The 16,946-nt window shown below is 43.0% G+C and overlaps 1 protein-coding gene across 2 annotated transcripts in view; it reads left to right on the plus strand.

Annotated features, from left to right (window-relative positions):
- Positions 1-16,946, plus strand: part of GINM1 (glycosylated integral membrane protein 1) — a 161,250-nt gene that overhangs the window by 124,554 nt on the left and 19,750 nt on the right. Inside the window, exon 6 of one of the 2 annotated variants that reach the window (XM_069607670.1) lies at positions 16,761-16,894. In XM_069607670.1, coding sequence (XP_069463771.1) covers positions 16,761-16,894 — 134 coding nt within the window. The remainder of the gene's footprint in view (positions 1-16,760; positions 16,895-16,946) is intronic. The other variant, XM_069607671.1, reaches the window with a different exon arrangement.

Genomic DNA, 16,946 nt, shown 5'->3' on the forward strand with positions numbered 1-16,946 from the left:
TGGGCCTGCACGTACGTGTATGGGCGAGCTCCCAAACACATGAATCACTACCCTAGTAATACAGGAGCGGCAGAATGACCCGAGATAAGTATTCCCAGGAGTCCAACAATAACTGAAGCTTGATGAAGAAGAGGAAGCTGGACCCCTTCATGATGCAGCAGCTGTAGACCCGGTCACCTTTTCCTTGTTCCTTGGTCGTGGTGACTGAAAGAGGGACACTGGAAGGGATTTCACAGCAGCAGTTGATAGAGGGGCTTTCCAGCAAAGTATTCTTTGTGCTCCAATGTTGATCTATGGTTTTGGTGCCTTTTCCAGGACACCAGCTGAAGAACGGTTACCGTCTTGACTGCTCATTCCAGCACTCTGATGGAGGGGACTTTCAGCAGTCGAATCTTGCTTCTGGAGGTGCAGCAGGAGTCCACCGAAGTTTCAAGAGGATTCGTCGTTCAGAAGATGATACAATGCACTTGGGTTGAAGGTCCCAGGGTATTCGCAGTTTACAGCCCAGGAAGGTCGCAACATGTCATGGGATGGCTCGTCTTGCAGGTCATCTTGAAGCTGATTGGTACCACCAGCCCAAAAGAGGGGGACGGGGGGGGGGGATCCGCTTCAGAGCTCCACGACTCTTGGAAGGAGGGGTTGTGCCGCAGCAGTTACACAGGAGACCTCTCTGTTCATCTGGAAGTGGCTGCAGACTTCTTCCACATCGGTTCTCCTGTTCCCATGGTTCGCTTGTCTTCAGCTCCAAGATCCAGGCCATTTATTCAGGAACCCAACCAATCGGCACTCATGCTACATTCAAACTTTTTGGGGTGGCTGTCCATTCAGGACAGCCAGCCTCCCAGCTGGAATTGGTTCCAGGCAGGCATGCCAAAAGACAAAGGGCTGTGGAGTTTGAGACTCTTTCTTCATTTCCTATCATCACAGACACTCTGGAGCCTGAGCGGGCTACACAAAGGATTCGCGCGGAAGACGAAAATCAAACCAGGACCTAGACCTCCCCATACCAGGGCGTCGGAAGAAGGCCCAAAAAAGGACCAGGACACTAACAATGGCAAAACAAATATACAGGCACCATTCTAGATGAATGGTGACCCTTGCATTACCACGGCTGGATTGACAGCCTGCGAGTAAAAGATCACACAAGTCAGTAGAACACGTCCACTGCCACCAGCCACATGGGTATGCTTGTCACTGTAACAGAAATGTTACAGAAGAAGTGAGAAAGGGGATACTATGTAACCCCTCAGCACTCCACGTAAGGTGGTGTATGCTGATCTCACAAGATAAAATGTAAGAAGGATAAAAAGTATCCCTCTACCCTTGGGAAACCTGTGTTCCCACAAAGAAAAAAAGAAAATACAAAGGTTCGCCCAAAGGGCTCCCAGCAACACGGCACAAAAGGTGCTGTGTGCTGCAAAATGAAATTACAGATGCCATAGACACTTGAGACAAACATGATTCCAATATAAAAGTATAAAAAGAGTTACAAAAAGTTCCCACAGACGGAGGAAAAGAATGAGTGGGGGGGAGGGGGGAGGTTCCCACTCACTCAGGAGACAGACCAAAAAAATCCAGAAGTCCATCAAAAAGTGCTGGGGGTCTCGCAGTTGAAGGGAATTTGGCTTAGAAAAGAAACATATCGCTAAAACTTTGTAGCTGATAGCTATCTGTTTTAATTCATGCAGATGCATTTAGGAAAGTGAATGAGATTGATAATTGGATATCAAACTAAATAGGTTTAATTTTTCGTCAATCTTTTAGGTTGCAAGCCCTGCTGCCACACACCCTCTCCCTGTTGCTTGCTCTCATCAATACAAAAATCCCACTGCTTAAGTAGCTGTTTAATGCTCTTACCTCATAAAGCATCTGTTTACACACCCCACACTCCTGTTTCTACACAGCAAGTTGGTAAAACCTTACCTCCACACCCATTCTCCAAATGTCTGTGGAACTATATTCTGTGTTCAACAATTGCTTTGAGATCATCCACCCTCCAGAAAGTACCGGTACAAATAGTAAGGGACATTTTTAGGAGATGACAAACAAGAAAAATCCCTACACCCATATTAGATACCTACATAATCCACAGGTGTAATTTACCATTATACATATTTTGTTGTATGTGTGTTGTATATGCACCACTTCAACCAGCAGAGAACTGTTTTGAAAAACGTTCTACTTCTTCCGATCCATGACAATCCAAAATGACCAAAGAACTGATATTAACCGGGGCCGGGATTTAAGAGAAGACTCTGAGCTTAGGAAGCAGAAAACATGTTACATTAGATCAATACGTATGGGCTCACTAAAGATAATGTGTTCACACTCAGGTGGCTGGAACAGCAGGCAGAAATACACAAACCCTGCCCGATGTTCCAGCCACCCGAGGCCCTTGCCCGTGTGGCGCTTTTGTTTTCCCTTTTTTTCAAATTTTCTTTCTAACGTGGGAAGGCAACAGGGAGCATCTCTCTTTTGCCTCCCCACATTAGGAAAACCCAATTCCCCTTCACCCCACCCCAACTTACCTGTGGGGCCGGTGCTTTGTGCTCCGGTCCCCGATACTCCTTGCCTGTGCCCGCTGCCATAGAAATAGAAAAGGGACTAGGTCCCATTTCAGATGACGGCAGCCTTTTTGGAACATGATTTGCATGCCCACTGTCATCCTAAAAGGGACCTAGTCCCTTTTCCATTTCAATGGCATTGGGCATTTTTTTTCTCCGAGAGATGGGCTCACACAGAGCTAATCTCACATTGGATAAAAAAAAAACATATCCGCGGCCTGGTAAATCCCGGTGTGCGAATAGCTTTCACATCCCCTGTGGGCGGCGTAAATAGGCTTTAACGGCCCGCAGTCCGAGCTGAGGCCCTTGCTTCGCTCAGCCCTACCAAAGCTCGGGCTGGTGGGTCGTTAAAACCCATGTACACTCCCCAGCTGGGGCGTGAAAGCTATATTATGGATCCATGAAGCCTCCTAGACGGTGGTTTATATGCTGTAGATTCGAGATTTTCTCTATTGGTAGAACTTTTGCTGTGTGGGAATATTCTAATGAGAGCATGCCTCTTTGCATCTTATGCTCACAGATGGAGACTACTGAGATTAATAATGTATTACTGTGCCCTAAATGTGCAGCAATTCATGCCACAGCATTGATGCCACTGCTGAGATCTCAGTGGTTTAGGTAAATTTATTTGAGAATTTGCGGCAGAGAAAATTGCAATTTATTGCTACTACATTTGTTATAGCAGTTTGGGTGTCTGGTTGCCTAAGCTTTTTTATTTTTTGGTATTTAATATGTTATGTTAATTGAGCTTATAAAGTGCACTGTCGCCGAGGCATCATGGCGCTGATCCTACAGAAGGTAGCCAAGAAGAAAAAAAAATTAGAACAGGATGGTCTTAAGAGCTCTTCTGAACCCAAGATGATTAGAGACACTTCTTAGTGTCGGGGGGAGGTTGTTCCAGAGTCTAGCCGCAGCGATAGAAAAGGCTCTGCCCCCATAGTGAAAAGAGAAAATGTATTAAACACTTTTTCACTGGATTCTATCCAAATAAACATGTTTGATTGATGTGATACCATTTGACCATCAATGCAGTCAGTAGTGCTGCTGCTAAAATGCAGCCCGATTTCAGCACACTCTTGGGATTAGACGCTCTTCCTAGAGGTCCCACCTTCTACTAAAGTAAAGTTAGATCGCAGGACATTCATGCCTGGGATTGTGACCCAGATTAACAATCTACGCTTTAAATTGGAATTTAATGATCCTGCACACACATGCAGCGTTATGTCAGACCAGATCTTTGCTTTTGGCATTAATATTGCCCAAGCCTAATAGACTTCATCTTAGTCAGACCTCCAAGTGCTCTCTTCCAAACATAATTTACCCTCTCAAATATCCACAAACCACAATTAAATGAAATATGTTGTATATTCTGCTCAGACCTATTACAAGGTTTTCAAGAGCTAACATCGCTAGCACCTTTACTAACAGCAGGCAGTCTGCACCTAAGCTGGGTCACCTGGTCACTTTAATAAACCATCTCCACTTCAGACAAGAATTTACCTTGGATAATTTAACACTTTTGTTGATAAAAATGCTTCTGTTTCTACTAAACAAAACAGTAAGTGGTATGAGGATCCAGCTTTTATAAAACAGAGACTAGAACACAGATGACGCAAAACTAATTCTACTGATGACAAACAGGTTTCTCAACTCCATTGTCGAGACTATGCCCTCCACTTTGGGAGAAAAACCCTACATAATTGTGCATCTCAGGACCCAAACCAAGCATTACAGGTACTCTGAATCTGCAAGTAGTCAAAGTAACCCATCTATGGTAGTGACTCACTTGATTCACAAAACTGTATGGGTGAATTACCAACCTCTTCACAGAAAATATCTCCAGCGTTTGTCACAGAAAATGTTTGCAAGCCCGGCTTTCCCTAACCCATTACCACTCAGGAGCTCAATTTCTTTGAACTGCGTCTCGCAACTGAGAAAAAAAAATAATGAGTACCCCGGCCTAACGGGCCAGCGTACTAATGACGATAAGCCCCTCACCTGTGGGCCATTACTGCATGAGGTAATGCCCCTGGGGCCTACATTAAGGCCCCCGCTATGTTCGGGCCTTTAACTATGGGCCCCGGGGGCATTACCTTATGCAGTAATGGTCCGCAGGCTCAGGGGTTATTGCTTAAGGGGAGACCTGATAACCTTTGCACTGGCAATAAAGATAGCGTTGATGCACTTGGCACCAGTTTTGCTGTTGCTAATTCCATATTAAGGAATAGAGCAAACCAACCAGTTGTACCCAATTACATATTATAGTTTTTGAACTGGGGCAAAAAAAAATTAAGTAGTTTGATTTGTGTACTTGGTTTGCTGCGAGAGACTTCGCTGTCTGGTCCCCAGGGCCCTACGTTCCAATGCCAAAAACTGCAAAGACCTGTGTCCACAATGAACCAAAGATATTCAACGAAAATGAAATTGCCACAAGCAACGTACGATAAAGCCTGCTATAAAGGTAAATCTTTCAGTTTAGGGTCCTAAGCTTCGGAACAATTTACCCCACTCTCTCAGGTTGGGAGAACGATGCAAGACGCTAAAGAAAAAGGCTTATAAATGAACTTACTTCCACTTTGTGCCTTTTTTTATTTTTTGTTAATTGAGTTGGATCCGCCCATGTATTGATAAGCACTTGTGTAACTGGGAATTTACTATCCCGAGTTTCCAACAATGTTCCCTAGTCACTCCCCTTACAAAGCCTCACTAAGGGCACTACTCTGTGTATTATGAGGTTGGAAGACTTTAAACCTTTTGGGGTATGGTCCTGAAAATGTAATGGGACAAAGCCACATTATGTAGATTACCTGGGGAGAACAGGGATAATCTGGGGGCGTACGGGAAGCTATGTGCTATACAAAGCAACAGCTGGAGGCAGTAAATGAGGGGTGAGGATCCCCCAGGGTCTTGACCCCCAGCCATCCTTTGGGTATTGGCAGGTTGTTGCAGCCTAGCGAGTAGTGAATACCTGTTCCACTAATCGAATCTGTCACTTCAGAGCAAATGTCCAGATTGGCCACCCCACTGGCAATGGATTTTCAGTTATCTTCAGAAAAGGACACCCACTATTGCATACATTTAGTTGAACAAGAGAGCACCTCATAGATCATTCCACACTCATGAGCAGGAAGAAGTGCTCATCCTCCACCAAAACCTTAGCGTTTCAAGGGCCGGTGCATTCCCATTCACTGCCACCAAGAAATCTGTACTACCGTAGAACAGGGTTAACTTGCCGAGCCGTGTGCTGCCAGATAATCTTCCTTCTTGTCCTGATTTGGAGAAGTATTTTACCAATTGGAGAAGTACGTCATTAGGCAAGCTAGCGGGGGACCAGGGATGTAAAAGGTGACAAGAGGAGACAAGACTTTTGAGGGCGTTTGCATGACAATCCAGAGAAAAGGTGCACAGAGAGAAAAGAGGAGGAAAACCACAGCTTACTGAGGGCTGGAGCTCCGTTCCCGATCTAAGTCAGAACCTGAGGTGAGCAAGCTATTGTCCTGGGCTGTACCCAACAAGCTCACCAAGATCTGAACAGGGAGAATGGGAGTGATGAGCCTAATAACGCCTTTCCCACATTTTCTAGCAAGGGCTAGGGAACACAAAGGAGAAGTTGGAGCCTTTTGAGGACTTCAGCCGAGGAAAATCTGGTACACACTTGCTTCATTTAAAGGCCTGCAGAGGCTGTCAATGGGCCACGGGGCTGAAGTTGGAACATGGAGAAAGAGACAATAAAAGTATTATGGGGGCCATTTCCCTGGGCTGTGTATGACCAAAGAGTCACACTGGGCAGCATAACTGTGGAATAAATATATATTTAGACAAAGGAGCGTGGACTTGGACTGTAGATAATCTTTAAAATAGGCCATTGCACCTATTTCTGCTGTGCCTCCATCATGACACACCGATCACAAGGGATCACTCCATAGTTTAGTTGAAAACTAAACCCTGCGGCATTCATACAATCCTCGCTCATGGTACAATAAAGGTTTTGAATTTTACCCATTGTCGCAAGTGTTCCGTTGGTGCAACACTGTCACTGTGCCTGGTGATGGTAAAAGCAGATACTACATTGTAAATAGCCCAGGCTCCTCCAAGTTAATAACAAATTAAGGAAGCCATATATTTTCCCTGTCTCATAACCCATGGCTGGCAATCTTGCATTTGAAATTTTGAAGGGATTGCACATCTAAACATGACTTCCTTTGTGTTGAATGAAGCCTGTGCGGCCAAGTACGCTGTTGGCTAAACTGAACCCACAAAGCCTGGCACAAAACCTAGCAAGACTAAATCCATATTTAGTACCGCTTGGCCACTCACTCTCTGCGTTGCAAGACCCAAAAGGACTGCCTTTTTCTCTTCCGTGCTTACCAGGACTTGCATTTCACTGCTTTGTACTGCGTGGACTTCAGCACCCAGCAGGTGAATACTGCTGTGCTGATATAAGGACTACAATATCAATTTAAATTGTATTAGAACTGCATTTTCTTTGTTTGCATAGGCTTTGTGACACACCCCCTAAAAGGCGTGTATAAATCAGGGAGGCTGTGCGCACCGCAGCAAGTACCCTCAAGTACCGCTTAGCCGCGGCGCTGCGGTCCACGGTGCTAACAAGAGTTGTACTTTTTTAATCCCCAGCTGTTATAGCAGTTCTAAGAATCCAAGAATCTTCCTGGCGGTAAAACAAAATTCCTAGACATATTTATGAAAGTTTATGAAAATTGTTAGTACTACATTCATTCACACTGCACTTCTTGTATTTACACACATGAAGTACATGCTTGTTTAGTGAGCTTCTCTTGTAACCCTCCTCACGTGTATGGCCTCGAACTGACGAAGTAGGAGTTCAGTTACCTAGCAAACACCTATTCTTGCTTTGACTCAGACCCGCGGGTGGTGCATGACAAATCACATTAAAAAAAATACCAAAATACAGAGTAGCTTTTAGCCAAACCATAAATGCACTTAAAACAAATATGCCAGGGCAAACAGCATTAGCACTGACCTTGGTAGCAAATCAGTCTAAACAACTAACAAAAACAAAACGGGCGTCATCACGCAAATCAATAACATTAACACCTATTCCTCAACCGACGACCGCTACCAAGGACATCAGGTCGTTTTGTGCTAAGCCGAATGAAAATGAGACCCTAAATAAAGAAGTTCTAAACACGGTAGCACCTGCTGCCGATTCAATCAATGGCAATGTTAAAACAAGTTCCCAAAATACAGAACCAACGCTGAATCCTGAGGGAAGCACAGCAGACATAGAAAAGTGCGTTGGTGATCCACAACTGGTGCCACAATCAATGGCAGAAACAACTCTGCAAAATTCAAACCAAACATATCGGATATCACTTTATTACAAGCTGCAAAATCGCCGATAAAAACCCAGAAGGTGCAACCATCAAGTTTGGAAGAAATTACAGAAAGCGACGAAGTATTTACAAATGTATCAATTCACGCTAGCACAAGAAACATTACAACCTCCTCTATTGCCATCTCTCCGGACTACAAGGCACGATGTTCTATGGACTCTAGCATTTCCATTGCCGCCTCATATTTACAACCTACTCCAAGATGAGGACGAGCTCCCATAGAGAATACACCAACACAATCCACTACTGGATTAATGGAGGTAACCTTAAATATGTTAAGCACAACAATTAAAAGCTTATACAAGCTCTTTGAATCGCTAGAGACAAAGTTAAATGCACAATCAATTCAAAGATTATAGTAGAATGGATGGAAAAAAACTCTGGAACCCTTACTTCTACAATCCCAGCTATTCAATCAAGTGCCATATCTTCTATGAATGTTCAGTTTTCACAAGACAGAGTACAGGAGCCAACCCAATCTGCTTTACCAATCTTTAGCACATAATCCGTCTGATAGAAGGTGGTGAGGCTGCAGTCACAGTACTATACTCTTCATGGATAAGTATAGATAAAGAACCAATTGTCATATCACCACCATCGAATAAAGAAAATTATGACGTGTTTCAACAACATCCGCCTGCTAAGAGTCGTCCAAGACGCTTAATGTCAAAGCCATACCAGAACATCCCAAAGGCAAAGAGAAATGTGAAAGGTGAAGCTAGAATATCGGTAGTAGAATCTACACAAACCGCACTAGTACTCAATCAACCCGATACAATTCAAATACTGACCACGTCAGAGAATAATAAGTTCCAAGAACACACCTGAGCCCAAAGAGCCATCACTGGTAAACATTTTGCCCCCAGCACATCCACCATTGGATCAACTAGTAGAAATGGTTGACAATGTAGCCAGCGATTGCGGAATAATCCAAAAACATATATGCCACCGCCCCAGACAAAGAGCACACAACTAGTAATATCTACTACTTATTTTTTGACTTCATCTCAAACTTCAACCATCCCGTCCTACCTCCTCAGGCACTGAGTCCGCGAGTAACAACCACTGCAACTAATACACTGGCAGGTTCACAAGCACAACTAACAGTAGATGATCCAGCGCAACAAATTAAAATAGCTGTTGATTCCTACTTGTGACAACGATTAATGGAGGTTCCACGATCAATTAACTCTCAATGCGCATCCGTGGGAAAATTGCAAGCAAGTAGTGAAGTGGATCAGAGAAATTTTCTGACGCAAACGACACAAGAACAGACCCAAATGAACTATTGCTCAAGTCACCAGCAATAGCAGCAACAACCCAACTTGCAGAGGACCACCAACTACACAAATACAGTTGGAGATCCTAACAAATTGAATATGATGGGGAAATAAATACAGGAGAATTCAAAACGAGATGACACTTTGAAAATTCTCAAGAATGAACAAAAGATAAACTTTGCAAACCATCACACGCTGATACTTAAATGTTGAGAATTTCCGCACGCAAAGTACGATCTGTGCAGAAGCAGTATTTTAAATATTTTCAATGAAGTACATCAATTAGAAGATATTTCATCTCCTGATATTGATCAGGTCGAATTTATCTGCGATAACAATCTATCTGTGGTACGTTAATGGATCAAATCAGGTTCAGTGATGAATACAATTTGGAAGGTTAAGATGATCCTGTTTGAAATGGGCTTCCTATTAGCCCAGGATCCGGAACGTTTGGGCCAGCAGCCCAATGATCACACATCTAAGGAAAATCAGAATCAACCAAAACAAAAGATTCAGCAAAACTGCAATTGTGCGTTCTGTGATCATTCCCAACAATCATAACCATTAGTAGACGTACACAAATGCATGGCCACTCTACTAAGCGGGAACACTAGAGGGAATAGTCATCTGCAATCAATCTTAAACAAAGATCTTAATGAATTTGACATTATCGCACTCCAGGAAACATGGATGATAAATCCACCAATATGGGATGACCATGAAATCTCCTTCATACCAGCAATACCTGCAATTAAGGGCAGACCTATGGCGGGACTACTAGTAGCAGTTCAAATAAGTGCAGGTTTTGTGCTACAATCTTGGATGTCACCAAACTAGTTCTTATATCTGGTTAAAATCTCAAATGGAAAGCAAGATCTGGCACTGATCAATCTGTATAAAACCCAGCAGCAGTTGCCGAAAATGTTTTCTACATAGAACTGTCCACCTTATTGGAAACAATAGCCAAAACTGATAACATCATGTCAACGATAATACTGGGTGATTTCAACCGTAACAGCATGAATACTACTAAATAGACAGATTTTCAAGATATCGAAAGATTGAAAAACATTATGGAAGATAGATGTTTCCGAATGACTAATGGTTCACTGCCCGGAGATATACCGCCCCAACCAACATGGGATTGAGGAAAATCGAAAAGCATTATTTATTACATATTCCTCTCGGAAAATCTCTTTATGCGAGCGACAAACTTCGAAATTCTAAAACAGGTTACTAGTGATCACCATATGCTAACTTTAACCTGGCCTTGGGGTGATCCTCTTATCAATCGACACAAACGGATGCCAGGGAACTTAGTCATCAATAATGCAAAAACTCGTTTCAGGTGGACACCTGACAAACTAAAATTGCTGAATGCGCCATACAAAATCAACAAGCTAACATAGGCTGCGAGTCCTATGTAGGTACATTAGATCCATTCAAAACCAAGAAACAAATTAATCTGTAAAATTCCCAAACAAAGACCAATTGCCACACCTATGATCCTCAACTTCAACAAATGAAAACAAACGAGGAGAGCACTGAGAGCTGTCAATAGATTGCCGTTTGAGGAAAGGAAAGAAACTAGACAATCCCTCAAATGTAAATATAAGAACTGGATTCGTTCGTATAGGGCAAACATGTTGCAAAAGGACAGTGAGACATTCATGTCCTCAATTGCGGGGAAGAATAGCTCACAAATCTGGTTGCTTTTGAATGAAAGATCAGGTCAAAAGCAAGTAGACTCGCAACTGAATGGTGATTCCGAAACTAACTGGATAACACATTTTTCCACACTATACATGGATGAAAAATTCAAAACTTACAACCATATTATACAACCAGACTCAGCATGGAAGTTACTCTGACTTTAATCAATGGATGGACGAGTTCAAACAATGGGACCCAAATCAAACGGGTTTTGTTGCAGGTATGGGACTGCAGTAAACCTTCTTACTCTGAACGCACTGAAAAAACAAGCACACAATACAAAAGTTCCAATCTATTTTGCCTTTATCGACTTGAAAGCTGCCTTCGATTCGGTGTTGAGGGTTAAATTAATAGAAAAACTTATTAAAGCACATTGGCCATCAAGCTTGGTAGATATTATTTATCAGCTACATTCTTGTACATCAGTTCAAATTAGACTTTCGATGGCTGGCCTTTTATAATCCGCAATATGCACTGCAAGAGGACTGAAACAATGCTGCACACTTTCTGCAGCCCTCTTTAACTTCTTCATCCATAATGTAAGATTCTCTTTTATGAACATTGCCTCTGATTCACCTAAAATGAACAATGTCATGGTACGTGCTCTTTGGGTACGCTGATGATTTAGTCTTAATTTCTAAGACTCCATCCGGGCTTCAGAAATTAATCTCTGCACTGTCCCAGTAATTTGATGAAAATGAACTTGTTATCAACATAGAGAAATCTCAGGTAGTTATGTATGCACCTAAATATACAGCAAAGAACAAAATGGAGTGGAAAGTTAAAAATGTTAATCTTGCAATTGTGTCGAACTATATCTATTTGGGTCTGGCTTTTGATGGCCATCCTGTTGCACAATCACAAATGACAATCATTAAAAACAAGCTTACTTCTGCCATTTCTCAGACTAGACTAATCTTGTATAAGTTTGGAAAATGTTCTATCTGTCAAGCAATCATCTTTTGGTGCCAAAAGATTACTATTACACTCTAATATGGGTTAGAAGCAACTGCCATTATGAAATGCAACTTTTTTAACAAACTTGAGGCCAAATATTGGCGTGCAATTCTAAATGTTCCACAGTGCATTACCGGGATCTTGGTTGAAATAGGAGTTAGGACTCGCCTCTCTGCAAGCCAAATATTAATGGCAACTTTGTGCCCTATTTCGCAAATGCCTGACCTATTCCAAGTTTGACTCTCTACTAACAATACTTGCCAACTATATGTTCACTTCTAAACATCACTTTGTGCAAGAGTGGTACAACTATGTTGTGGAAATAATGGCAACTGCTGACATTAACCTGGAAACTTTGATCAATGACCCAAACAAAGCTAAAAAAAAGATCTTCCAACAAGATTGGATTAACACACGATCGACATGCTTAACCTATGAACATTTTGACCAGCGTCTTCCTGGTGAAAAGAAAATGGGGTCCATTGAACCATACTTGTGTAAGACCCCGAATCCTCAAATACGGTCTGCTATATTAAGGTTATGATTGAGTTTATGGCCAACCCGTGACCTAATGGCCCAAAGGAAACTGATCAGTCACGACGAATACCTTTGCCGATTCTGTGTTAATGTACTACACAAAGAAACATTAGAACATCTGATCAATGATTGCATAGCACTATCTGTGGAGAGAAACAAGTTATTTGCCAAACATATGGTCACAATTGCAAGCATTCCACTGGAACACAGGTGGGCTACAATAGTCGCAACACCCAACATGAGCATACGCATAGCAACAACTAACTTTCTCAATGCTTTGCAACTATCAGATGGACATAAATGCTGCTGATCTGTTATTAATTTAGAATTTGAAAAAGCGTATTAGACTTGAAATTCTATTTATACAACTAAGCTTCTAAAATTCTTTGCTTGATTTGTTATGTTGCATATTTTTATGCTCTTTTGTTGATATGTTGTTGCTTCCTCTTCATGTTTTTAATCGCGTTTCTAATCATTGTTTTCAATTATGTTCACAAATATGCTTGCAAATTTTATTTGTTTGAAATCATGTTTTGTTTGTTTGAAACATTGTTCTAAATTTGGATCTAATTCATCCTTCTAAACAATGAATTAATCATGAAATAGATTTTATGAATTTGATATAAACAAAAATTGTAAAGATGAGAAGTCAGCTAAATCAATTAAAAAAAATCCATATTTTGTTTTTGCCTGGTGCCTTCCCTTTTTGGACATCAATCGGAAATCCTTTTTGCTATTGTGTTGAACCTTTCCTGACTTTTGGAGGTCAGTGAAGCCTTTTTGTTCTACTTGCCTTGCTAAGCTCATCTCTTTTGGGGGCATTGATCAGTCCCTTGGCTATCAGTGCAGTAGCACTCTGTTCTCTGTAGTAAAGATCTCTGCATAAGGTGATGTGTGCAGGAAAAATAAACAAAGTGCCTTTGGGACAATTGGTGTCTCTGGTAACTTTTTTGTTACTTGCATGATGTGTTCAGGATGGGCTGGGGCAGCACAGGCTTTGTAGTGTTTCTTGTTTATAGTCTTGTGCACTTTTGCATTTTACAGCTTAATGCCAATTCGAGTACTATATACTCTAAATGGCCGTGCCACGAGACTTTCACCTGTACACACGTCCATGCAAAGTGTGTCTGTTGTTGGGAAGAGTGTTCAGAGGCTGTCCAGGTTTGCACAGCTGCTGCTAGTTTGAATGGTGTATATCCTTGCCACGGGTGACCTCGTGGCAATTCCACCCCAGATCATGGATATGAGTGACCCATGCAGCCATTCAACATATTGTTGGAGCTAAGAAGCAGCCCACTGAAGACCCGAAACTCGTCATTGGAAGATCACTAGCAGCCCTTCTTTCACATGCCCGGCAAAGCTCTGCCTCTCTGCAGATCTCCAGAAGACCTACATTGCTGCTTTGATACCTGGACCTGTCGGAATAAGCAGTCCTGACCTCTGTTTGAAGATCATGCTGGACTATCCTACGGGCTAGCCAGATGTCCCAGGATACTTCGCTGCAATGGCCGCCATCCCCATTTGTGCCTTCGGACTCTGCAGATCTTTAGCTTATGGAACAAGAAGCATTTCCCTGAAGTTACAGCTCTCTTCCACGAAAAGGGGTCTTACAGGACCAGTTTTTGTTCTTGCCGCAAGGGTCAACATCCGCCACTTTCTTGAAGTGGCCATCACTGCTGGCCACCTACATCGCGACTTGGGAGTCCTCCGAGGTCATCGCCAGAGTGGTGGTCTTGAAGTCGGTGTCCTGAGTGGCTAGCTGTCCTGAACCCAGAATCCAGTCCATCTGTGCACAGAACTGCAAATTAGCTAGACATAACAATCCTAACACCTGAAGTGGCCTGCATCCCAACCCCTAGGTTTCCTCCAGTGGAACCAAGGCACAAATCCAGAAGTGCCAGCAATTTCAGGGACACCTATGGTGGTCCCAGAGTTAATGTGAGCACAGGGGATGAGTGAACATACCTGTTTTGCCCCCTGTCTTCGTAAGGTTATGTGGGCTTAAGTCCTAACTCTAGCTCTCTCTCTAGCCTAGCCTTGAACGGTGCGAGTTCTGCCTGGTACTCTACCTGTGACCCCTCCCAACCCCTGCCCCCTGTCTCCGTTAAGGTGGTTGGATTGTGAGAGGATCTTTTAAAGACTCTTGTTTTGGAACACTTGCAACTACTTGTTGGCGCAAGCCTACACTGGTGCAATCTTCCTAAAGGGACCCCTAGTCTGAAAATGTTTATTGGGATCTGTGACTGTAATGGCACTAGGCCTCTTTTCTAGTGGGGGGGGAGACTTCCTATGGTTAGATCTGTTTTCTAACTTTATTCTAAACCTATTTGTTTTCAAAGTATTGATTAACTTACCTGGTTCTATTTCTTTATTCACTTGCTTTTCTATGCTTGCAGTATATTAAAAAGTGAGTCAATTTAAAATTTGAAGTGTTGGTGCTCTTAGCAGAGCACGTTAAGATGAATGTAAATGTAGTGTGCTACTTACCTGTGGCTTTTCATTGATAAGAGTTGTTTTAGTCCTAAATAGATAACTGAATCTTTATACATGTTGCTTAACCTGTATTATTAAGCATGCCCTTTCTGTGCTTAACTGAACCCTTCACTGCTCTCGCACACCAAGTCTAAACCTTGCTGTTCAGTCACACTACCCAGGTAGAGCTTGGCTAGACATTAGCTTTTGCTCCTGTTCATCAGAATAGGGTGGCCTCTCAGAATCTGTCCACACTGCTGAAACTGAAAATACATCTGAGGGGCAAGGGAAATACACGATGAGGTGAATGGGTGTGTGCTCAAGCTAAGTAGCTCCTGTTCAGTACAACATTTTGAATACAATAGTCTTTTACCTCCTGCTTCTGCATAGTTGCTGTGTGCGGATACTTGTGATGGTAAGCAGTTTGAACTGAGGATGAGTAGCCACTGAAAGCTAGAATAGGTTGTCTTGTAACATTCCTTTTTCTGTGAGTATTCTCGCAAACATGACATCAAGATACACTAATATGCCAAGGACACGCTGTAGGCTTTAACTACACATCAATTGCATCAGTAACATCTATCGACTCAAGCACTGTCTGTCCCTCCTCCAAGTATGGGTGGCACAACTCTAAAAAGATTGAATTCCTTCTCCTAGGACACTTCAAGTGTACCCAAGTACAGAATTGGCTGTCGGACATGAAGCGTGATGGAGTCACACCTCAACTCTTGCACGGGTTAAGATCTCTGCGTTATCGACTATGACCCCTCATTCTAAACACACATGACCAAGAGGACCCAATTGGCATGGTACAAGCTTGCACTCCCCCCTCCATCCCCTGCAAAGTCAAGCCTTTCATCTCTGCCCAGAGTTTCAGAACAGTTGTTGAAGCCCTAGTAATCTCTCATTAGGACAGTGGTCATACACTGCTCGCACACGTCCCAGATGCCACTTCGGAGACTCTGAAAGCTGTCAAACATACTGCATGATGCCTCATCACAGGACCAATCAAATGCGACCACATCACCCCCATTCTCAAGCAGGTGCACTGGAATATGATGTGAGCTTGAAGGGGTAGCCAGTCTTGCTGTGTCACTTACAAAGCAGCCACAAAAACACCACTCTACCTGGCTGAGAAACCACATCTCCGATAGCCAGCGCACCACCAGAAGCCACACCATCGCTAGAATGGAAACGAAGAGCTGCAAGATGGGGAAACCCTAGGAAACGGGCCTCTTCCTGCTATGCACTCTCTCTGGGGAAAAATGACCATTGCAGATAAGACTGGCCCACACACCCCATTCTACACTTCAGGAAGGACCTGAAGACCCTAGAACATCCACCATCACTAATCGCTCCACTCAACACTTTCTCCCGCTCCCCCTACTTTCCTTACCCATCCCAGCGCCTCCTCTTCTCCTGCATCCTACGTGTAAGCCCTAGTTGCGGCCATAGTGCTAGGCTTGTGCTTGATAAATAACATGCACACATACACATCGTCTTTTGATGAACGTTGATTCAAAATCCCAACAGCAAGTCCATGTTAAACATCTACTATTTGAAAAGTTGGACAACGAGATTAATTTGGTTTTAGTTCCTTGTCATCACAAATGTGCATACTGAATGAACCAGTTTGTTCCTCTTGATGTTAAATCTCCTTCTTGAAAGACCAAGTACAGGGTGTGGGGCGGGAGGGTTTTTTTTTCTTTTCCTGTCTTGCATTGCTTCTTCGTCTTTGTTTCAGCAGTGGGATTGGACCGGTTTGTCTTGCGGGTAGGTGGGGGGGTGGAGGGGATAAAGGAGCGTTGCAACACCTGCCTCTGTGAGAAACCTACGTAACTTGGTCACATTTCTCTTTTTAGTAGATGCCCAAGGGCCTTTGCAAACAACAAGCCAATATCTTTCCGGGCTGGTCGAGACGACAGTGGATGAAGAGCCTTCTCCTGGCAAACTACCAGAGACCCCACTCCGGGCAGAGCCTACAGATTCTTACAAGGTGTTTTATTTGGCAGTAAATTCGAGGTTAAGCTGCCATCAAGTTTGTATGT

The sequence above is a fragment of the Ambystoma mexicanum genome, chromosome 4q (assembly GCF_040938575.1).
Source record: "Ambystoma mexicanum isolate Mex_15411 chromosome 4q, UKY_AmexF1_1, whole genome shotgun sequence".
NCBI lineage: Eukaryota > Metazoa > Chordata > Amphibia > Caudata > Ambystomatidae > Ambystoma > Ambystoma mexicanum.